General features: G+C 37.9%; 1 protein-coding gene across 1 annotated transcript; it reads left to right on the forward strand.

Annotated features, from left to right (window-relative positions):
* The first annotated feature begins 300 nt into the window (after window positions 1-300).
* Window positions 301-9,712, forward strand: LOC134645262 (protein TUNAR-like). The gene is made up of 2 exons (XM_063498638.1): window positions 301-1,099; window positions 6,283-9,712. The coding sequence occupies exons 1-2, from the start codon at window positions 1,028-1,030 to the stop codon at window positions 6,466-6,468; spliced, it is 258 nt and encodes an 85-aa protein (XP_063354708.1). The 5' UTR covers window positions 301-1,027; the 3' UTR covers window positions 6,469-9,712.
* Window positions 9,713-10,160: the final 448 nt, after the last annotated feature.

Below are 10,160 nucleotides of genomic sequence, written 5' to 3' on the forward strand. Positions count from 1 at the left end.
GAAATTTCTCCCCAAAACACACTGGAGGAGACCCTTACCCCTCATCCCGGCCCCTGTCACAAACGCTACTTGTCGTCAGGCGGTGTGTGACTCCCCTGAGTCGGTTGCCGAGCAACCGTGGCTGCATTAATATGTGCGATGGGAAAGGAGCAGGGGATACCTCTTGCCTGTGGAGTGAAAGCAGCCACGACAGCGTCAGTGTGAGGCGACTGGTTCCCTCTCAGCACCCCCTACCCCCTCCCTCTGTCTCTTTCTTATAGCCGTCCAACGTTCACGCTCTGCTCAGTTAGTTGGGGAAACACACACAGCCACCGTAGCAGGAGAAAAGGTATATTAGGTTGCACATCATGTAGAGGAAACAGGGGCTTCCACCACTTTAGCGGGGGTGCTTTTTTAAAAAATCCTTTTTTAAAATTTTTGTATGAATCATGTAAAAGCCAAGGTGTCTGCTAAACACATCTTATGCCGCTGACCAGTAAAAGTTTTCTTGAGAAGATGAGCTTTTAATAAGGGTTGACAGGTTGTCTTGGAAGGAGAGACAAGCCCGAAAATCTCTCTTTTTTTGTAAGCTTTGCGGATTAAAGACAAAGGAGGATGGAAATATTCGCATGAAACAGCTTTGTTACCCCCCACCCCCATCCTGCCCATCAACTGACTCCATTCTTCAACTTGACATCATCCCTTCACACAGACAAGAAGAAGAAGAAGAACAAGAGGAGAAGAGAGAAGCAGAGGTGGGGAGGCAAACAGACGGGAAAGAGGAGGAAGAGCGGAGAGGAGGTGGGCAGCACACTTTCAGCTCTCACAAGGCTGAGGAGGAGAAAGTGACAGCAGCTAGAACTTGGCCACACTAGTGAGATGAAATTTGGAGAGGAGACGCTGCAGCGCTCGAGGAGACGACATCTAAAGAGAGCCCTAAAATTGGACCGCCTGGAAGGCAAGCCAGCAGTCTCTGGATCCCGTCCACCGCTTCCACCCCCAACAGCAGAAGGATGAGAGGGGTCGACTTTCACCTTAGTGGCCAGGGATGTCTGTGCACTACGGGAAGGCATCCCCTTCCAGCATGTCCAATGCTATGTTATTCCTGATGCTTTGCAAGGTAAGTCTGTTGCAGTTCCACTCTCATTCTAAACCATTAAACTCAAAAGGATTAACATCTGGAAGCTGTCTACAAACAATTTCACTGCAGTTACTCCACAACAGTGCATGGCTAGGGATTTATTATGCAACATGATATATTCTTTATAAATGTTAGATATTTACAGGCTCAGAGTTCTTTGCATGAAATATTGATTAAGGGTAGCAGAGACCCCTTGAATCTTGAATAACAATTGAACTATTGTCTTTTTGTCTCTGTGCCTTTGCTATGAAAAATCACTTTAATAGTTAATAGCTTTGGAGTTGCACCTCATCTATAGTGTTATCAAGTTTAAATATTTAATAAATGGGTTAAAGAGGTAAAAAAATCTTTACATTTTTAAAAATAATTAAAAAATAAAGCATTCCAGCTTTTCAAATTATGGTATGGAGAGGACAATTACATAACAAGCCATGAAAATAACGCAGAAACTTTCCTGTTTCTCACTTTGGCATGCGACTTCCTGAGTGCGTGAAATTAAAAAAAAAAGAAAAAAAAAAAGCAAATTTAAATGTTGTCAGTTCAAAAATAGGCCTGCCAATTTCTTCTCACTCACAAAACTATGAGTACAGGTTACGGAAAATGGGTCACGCTCACTTGAGAAACTATTTCATCTGATTTTCTTTCTCTGTCACTCTTCCTCTTTCTTGATTGGTCTACATTCATTCGCTGTTAAACAGTTTTTGTTCTCTATGTGACGCTCACTAGTTTGTGTGTTTTTTGTCAGCGTGTGATGGGTGTCAAACCCATGTATGCGCGCGTGTGTGCGTGCGTGCGTGCGTGCGTGTATATACATACACACTCGGGAGGGGTTGGGAGCCGTTTGATTTAATTCCATTTTAAAACAATGCCAAAAGCGACTCTGCCTGTCAGACTCAGTTAGCATCTGGAGTTGTTTGACATGCTCGGGATTATTCAAGTGGCAAAAGGTTTTACTCTTCACTGATCTAATCTGAGGATGTTAGCTTCTGTTAGGTGTAGCAGGAGCGTCCAGATTTGTTGTCCCAGGTATGGATTCTTGCTATTTTCCCTCTTTCTGTTCCTGTCTGTGTGTCTGTCTGTTCTTTCTATACAACTGTGTATCTGGCTGTGCACGACTGAAGAGCAAGGTGTGAGTTTGCTATGAAAAAAGAAAAAAAAAACCTCCCAAAATGATGCTTCAAATTTTGAAGGAAAATTTGTTGATCCAGAGATGCTGCTTTTATAACGTTGGATAATGTCGGGACCTTAAGTGGCCCTGCCAGTGACAGACCTGCCCGGATTAATTACAGAGACAAAAGTGAAGACGTTAAAATTTTATAATCACATAAAACGAGCTTGAGTATAAGAATAGAAATCAACTCTGAAATATTGAATGCCCTGCGCCTTAGTGCACAGTCAAAAATAATCAAGAGAATTAGAAACTGATCCAGATGATAATCTCTTATTTTGATATATTAACCTCAGCACGTGTATACTGTTAATGACTTCTGTTTCATGCTTGTTCTGAATGATAGAGCTCTAAAACACGCTGCCCGGCCCGAGTGTTAAACAGACAGAGGAAGTCATTATGGGCAGTTAATGATTATAGCACATCGCACGATGCCAGCACCGGCTGCCTCTTGAAACAGAACGCTCTCGGTTGATGGCTGTACAGACTGGAGCTGTTGAATGAGGATTCACTGGAAGGCATCCAGAGGGTTTTGCTGCGCTATGCACAGCTGTACCTTTCGGTGAAGCTCTTTACTTAATACACAGGTTTTGGCAGAGCCTGGAACCTCGTACTCACCACCACTTCCACGACCACCTCATCTGCCTCCCCTTTCTTCTCCCTCATCATCCTCAGGCACATTTCTCTCCTGTTTTTCTTTTTTGCTGAGAATGTTTATATCAGTAGCGAGCAGGCTTCTTTATGCATGAGGGCACATCCAGCGCGCCACACGAAGATCTCCATTCAGGTTGAGGGAAGCCCTGTTTATAGTGCTCCCTGGGAGAGGCAATCAAATCCCATTGTAACAGGTCAGGGGAGGAGGATGAATTTAACATAGAAACCGAGCATGACGTATTTTTATGTACGTCAAGAGCACACTGTACAGTGTGTGGATGATTGCAGCAATTCAGAGTATCCATGTGGGATGTTCTGCTTTAGAAAAGACAATCATTTTGATGGTCTTATAAAAAGTCCTGCAGCAAACATTATGTGACATTTACTTTATGAAAGGCATTTTAAAAAACCCCACAGGTAATCCTTACATACAGTAATACAGTACCCCCCCCCCCCCCATTCATGCATACTTTTTTGGTTCATAAAATCCAACTTTTTTACAGTAGCAAGTACACTGAATTTAACCTCTTAAAATGAAAAAATCTGACTTTATCTTACTGTAATCAACCCAGTTTAATCCCCCTCGGATTCCCTCTCTTTGTAATACATCAGCCTTACAGACTTTGACATACTGTAAGTGATTCCTGGCAGGTGATGATTTCTGCCAAGGTCTTTTTTTTCGCAGCCAAACTGTCACAGAATGCAAGTCAGAGAAAAAAGGACAGTGCTTACAACACTGATATAAAACCTTCTTTGTGCAAAGTTCCTTTAAGAGGACACACAAATTCTGTTTAGAGGAAAACAAACTCTGTAATTTAGCCATAATAGTTGTGGATTATAAGTGATTAACTTTAGTAAAACTTCTGTGTGAACTTGGATTAATCTGAAGAAAAAAAAGACAATCTGGATTGCAAGTATACAGAAAGTAAAACCGATTCAACCCAATGAATAAACACCAACCACCAAATGACCTCTTATTTGATGAAGTTGATGGCAGTCAAAAGTATAAATATCTGCTAACATGGATGTTGTGAATTATTTTTTTCTCAAGCACAAAAAGCAATAAACATGCAAACGTAAATACAATGTAAATCTAATCTGATGTTTTGTTTTGGCAGTGTGCTTTGATCCAAATAGGAAGTGCTACCACACACAAATAATAAAGGTTTATTCAGGCCTGTATTTAATATTGCAAGTCTGTTCCTTTTCAAAAAAGACCATAAGCCAACGAGGTACACTGTGTACCTTGGTTGAACTTTAGGTGACCTCTACCTTCTGGAAGTCAGAAACATTGAGTTTATTGAGCATCAAAGCTTTTTTACTTAGAGGAACAGCTTCCTGTTAGAAGGTTTATTTTTAGTTAGGTTACACGCTTTTCTGTTGTTATTTGGCGTATAAAACCCACTGACCCGCAAAAGGAGCTCTTTTCTCCTGAGAGGTGTTTGGATGCCAAGTTGCACAAGCTGCTGCGCCTACGGGCTAAAAACATACTGCTAGTATCTAATACTGCACCCTAGGCTACACAAATCGATACACACACACACACTAGAAACTCACTCTTGAGAGCGCTAGCACACTCAGAACTTGTTTGAGAGCAGTCCCAGTGTTGAAGAAGTACCACTGCTGAATAGAGGCTAGTGCAGGAATATCTGCTGTCTTTTTTTTCACTCACCAGGCTTCAAAGACGAGCCAAACAAAGGGTTTAACCAGATGTTAGCAATGAACAAAGGAGCTAGTATTTTATTTATGGTAAAATTCCCCCGTCTTCTATTGAATTCATGTTTTATAGTACATTAATAATATCTGTAAAATGGATAAAGCATCGTGTACTAAATGTATCGAAACTGCGTTATTTTTGTACACAGATTTGAAGAACATCTCACATCTCACCATATTGGAATAACCTGCAAAAAAAAAAAAATATATATATATATGTACAGTACTTAGCAAGTTCGTTAAACTACCCCCCAATGTAAGGCTTATGTAATGGTTAATCCACCAATATGCAGAAGGTCTTTATAGTAATTATGAGTTTTAGTGCTAAAATATAATTACTGTGGTTATCCATGACATTTAAAATGTTTTGTTTTACAAAAAAAGCTGAAAAAATAGTAAAAATTATAATTACTTTTTTGATTACGATGCCAAATTAAAGTTCTATACTTACATTCCTGAACAGAAAAATTAGTTTAATTGGTTGAATGTTATGCTTGTCCAGTGTCCAAATTTGGGTGTACGAATGCAAAATCAGTTTGTTATTTGCCGAGTTAATAACAACATGACTTTGAATTTTAAACAGTTTTCTTTTGACAGATTTCTAAACTATTTGTATTTACTTGTTTCTGTGATTTCCCGACAGCATTCAAAATCCAGATCATTCAAAAGAAAACATATTATAGATAAATCATTCAGTTATAATTATTAAAAGCAATGGCACATTCGATTAGCAAGACTGCATTGTATGTTTCTTAAGAGAAATCATGTTCTGCTTTTTGTGTGCTATCACATTATCAACATAATTTATGTAATTTGTTGAAGAAATAAAAACGGTAAAAGTCACTAACATACAACTTTCTCCTATATTTATAATAAAACATAACTTTACTGAAGCTTATAAAGAAGATGAAGATAAACACAATAAGCATGAGCTCTCAGATGTTTGTACATGTGTTTTAAATCCCATTCTTAACTCAAAATCATGTTTTTCTTTAACCTCCTAAGACCTGAACTCTTCCACGGCATGGATTTTTAATTTCTCTTTGATATTTGGGCATATTGGGGCCCAATGAATGTAAAAACAAAGAATTACCAGATTTTTTTTTTTTACCTTATTTTTGTTTTTAAGAAAAATAAGAGCCACATATGAGGATATTCATTTAAAATTTTGATAGAACAGTGGCAGTATAATGTCCTCGTAAGTGGATATCAGGCCCTTGTAGAGCAAAATTGAGTATTTTGGTCTAAATAACCCAAAATGTGATGTCCACATATGTGGACGCCAGGTCCTAGGAGGTTAAAGCTAAAATGTTCCAGCTACTTCCCTCCATTGTATTATTTATCACTAAAATCTGACGTTATTAGCTTTGCAGCCTTTTTTAATGTATTAAAGAGAAAGCATACAGGAGAATGGTGTTTGTTTACTTTCTGTTTTTCAATGATTGTAAATTATTGTTGCCTCAGCAAACACCTCACCAGCAGAAGACTAGATTTCCTGTTTTATTGCCATTATCACTGTCCACCACACACTGTGCAAGGACCCTATTCAAGGAAAATGAATAACCAATTGCATTAACTAAAACATGGATTGTGTTTGTCTTTTCTTCTTATCTGCCTGCTCCAGATTGGTCTGAGAAGAAAACTGCAGGCTTTTCCAGGGAAAATGGTAAACACTCTCTACAGTGATGAGGAAAAGGGAATCCAAGACAAGGAAAGTAAGGAGGAGACCATCTTGGCCATGCTGGGAATCATTGGGACCATTCTCAACTTGGTCGTCATTATTTTTGTCTACATCTACACCACCTTGTAGGTCTTGAACTCTTATTGTGCTTCATCAGTGGACACAGCAGAGCACATCTGAGCTGCTTCAGCAACACTGTTGACTGAAAAGGAGAAAAAGATGGGTGGAGAAAGGAAGAGGAGGCTGAACTGTGCTGTTGCCATATGGCACCAGTCCTGCATCACTTCAAACAGCTGAGACTATAAGAAACTGGCTTGTTCCTCTCCCTTTACAGGTAAAATTACCCAGAATTTCTGGTCATTTTGACTTGTATATAAATGCATGAAGCAAAGTCGAGAGACTGAAAAGATGAGAGCTTTCACTAACACATGGACTTAAAACAGCAGGCAGAGTGGACATTTTTGAATAATACTTTTCAAATGTTTTTTTAATTGTTCTGTTTTACATCCATGGGATAACAGTTCAAATTGTAAGTGAAAATTAGCTTTTGGTTTGCTGTTTTTTTTTTTTTAACACAACAAATTTCCATTTCTATGAGATTTTAACAGACAAAAGTAAGAAAATGTTATTCTGATTGATTTCATGTTCACTTTAAGACTGTATTTGTCATCAGTGTTTGCAAAGTATTGACCGGATGACATTTACGGAGACTATTATTCCTGAAATTTAAATACATGCAGAGTTTTAGGTTGTATGCTTGTACATTTACAGGTCAAAACTGAGTCTATAAATGGTATAATATCAGTTTAATGTGCTGAAATGAATCCATAATGGTTATACTTGACATTGTGCCGAACATTAAACCACGGAAGAATACTTAAATTGTTACTTAAATTAGTTAAAAGCAATGTCGTTATCCTGTAAGTGTTTAATTTATCACTTCCACCTTTAAAGGCCATCCATATAGAAAAAGAAGAACCGAGAAGCATATTTTACTCACTCAGATGCAGCTTTGAAACTTCACAAAGCCTTTCAAAAATATGTCAACATGTACAAAATGTTTCATAATCTTTATGTTACTTATTACTATAAAAAGCTCACTCTTCAAAGTAGAAAAGGGAAAGCGACAGCTTGGACTCTCAGTTTGTGCATCACTAAATCAGAACTTGTCCATGATTACTGTTTGCCTTAAAACATGAGGAAATGTCTATTTCCGCAGTGTTTATCAGGTTATAAAGACTTTGTGAAACCTTTGTGAAACCCTTGTTGTACATACATATAATGTTCGTATTTTATGGGTTTATTGGCGGTAATTTTTATAAAAGCATCCTACTCTTGTCTTAACCAACGTGACTACTACAAGATATTTCCAGACCTGGGCCAAACAGCTTACCTTGAGTCATTTGTGTCCATTTTCAGAGGACGACACTGGACAGTACTGTGAATCGTAGGAAATTTACATGACGGCAAGAACCTTTAGATTAGCTTTTGGTATGATTCTTTTTCTTACACTGACTAAACTAACACTGTGTCTATTTTAAGGCCTCGTTCCATCTGAGAGCAACCGTGTCAGCTAGAAATTACATTTACATACAACTAAATTTCAACAAGAAGGGAGTATGTTGCTGACTGACTTATGTTTTCTTTTGAAATATTGAGGAAATGCTCTTTATTTATTGAACAAGTGGTTTAGTTTAGGTTTACACAAAGTTGAGGTCAGCTGCACATCCAATTGGAAAAGTTAGTTCAAGCTACTTTAGCATGCATGCATTTGCTGTGCACCTCCAAGCATCTTGGCAACCCGCCTTCACCTCCAGCATTGCCTATGACTATTTATATACGCAAACTCAAAGGTGAGGCGGTCCCAGACAAAAAAAAATCTGTTATCGAAACAATCTTCTTTAAGCATGACACAACGATGTTGATAATGAACTTAAGTGTAACACGTGTAGTGACAGCATATTTAATTTTTCCACCAAAATATTTGGCTTTGGAAAAGTATATATAAATGCACCAGCTACAAAATTGTTAGACTGCTGTTTTGGCACTCTGTGTCAACACTTTTGATGTTTCATGTTTAAAATCTTCTGATTCTTACCACTGAACGAAAACAGTGACACAGCCCACAGTCAGCCAGTAAGGCTGAATAAGAATGTAAACCCCAGGCTGTGGTGTCACGGTCCAATTTTGGGTCCTGTTGTCTATGTCGATTTCCTTATGCTGACTGAACATTCCTGCAGTGCTTCACTCATTTAAAAAAAATGATATTAACATATAACCATAATGTTCGTAAGACAGGCTTACTGTCAGACACACTGGACAAAAACCGATTAATTCTACTTGACCCAGGACTGGAATTAAGAAACATTTTGCACTTAAACATGAGAAGAAAGTATGTCAAGTTTTTTTTCTTCTTTTTTCCACATTTTTGAGTCTGACTGATCTGGTCCAGCTTGTACAAATCAAATCAGGTCAGGTTATGTGACAGTTTGAAGTAAAAGTGACTTTCTGTAACATCCTAATTTAAGAAGCACTGAAATTCAAGAATTTCTTTTTCTGGTCACTTTTATATTTGCGTTGAAGGAGGGAGATAAATATTTGAGAAAAACAATTTGTTTTCGAGGCAATGGTAGGTACTTTTTTCCTGTGCTTCCAATCTTAATGCTAAAATGACTGGATGCTGGCTGTAGCTGTCAGACATATAAGTGATATTGATCTTCTTATGAAACTTCCAGCAAGAAAACTAGTAAGTTCCCAAAGTGTTGCACTATTCTTCTAATAAAACTAGATATAAGAGATGAGAAAAGGCCTCCAAATAACGATGTACAGTTTGTAGAGAATGTAAGGGTAGACAGGAGGCTATATTATGTGAAAAAATGTCATGTTTGTGCTCTTCAGTCAACAACCTCTTGATTTCAGAAAGTGCCTGAGATGAAATGTCTCGACCTCACCAATGGAGAGGTGAAGGAAAGAAAAATAGATCGCCTGTCATACAGCCAGATGAGTGGAAGAGGTTTGCAGAAAAACATGTATCCTGATGGGACTGGATTTCCACATAGCATAGTTAGCGATGCCAGTCATTGTTTGTCTGGGCTGAGGGGCTCCTTTGTTTCACAGAAAGGTTTTAAAATGAAAGCTTAGTAAGCACACGGAAGAGTCTTATGAATGTATTTATATTTGATGTTAAAGTTGATTATTCCTCTTATTCTTATTGTTTATTTATCTTTCCTAAAGCTATGTAACCCGATGTATCCTTATGATTTATTTGTGTGTATGCAAAATCTATTTAAAGTCACTGTAAAGTCTCTTGTGGGTGACAAATGGAAGGGTTAACAGTTTTTCAGCCTGCAGTTTTGTTAAAAAATATTAAATAAATACATCTAAAAGTGATTGCATCAGGTCGTATAATCTTAATGCAGAGGGATAAGGATCAGTGGTTAAATATTCAGGTATAAGCAGCTACATTCATGAAATATGATATCCATCAATTCTGAAAGATCCTGTCAACATATTAAATAATATATAGATACTGATACTGTGCAAAATTCTCAAGCCACCGCTGATTTCTTTAAATTTTGCTAGGAAACAGGAACAGGAACTGGTGCAGGAAATTACTGAAATATGAGTAAATATACACAGAAACACAGGCTATAAAGATAAAAAATATATACCATTCTAATAACCTCTAAAAAGGCTTCTTGAAAGACATTCAAACCTTTTTTCTTTACTTTGGCTGCCTTTTGTTTTGTTCTCTGTCAAGATGTTCCCACACTCTTCCAATAATATTGAGGTCCAGGCTCTGGGGAGGCCAATCCATGACT

Source organism: Pelmatolapia mariae, linkage group LG16_19 (assembly GCF_036321145.2).
Source record: "Pelmatolapia mariae isolate MD_Pm_ZW linkage group LG16_19, Pm_UMD_F_2, whole genome shotgun sequence".
NCBI lineage: Eukaryota > Metazoa > Chordata > Actinopteri > Cichliformes > Cichlidae > Pelmatolapia > Pelmatolapia mariae.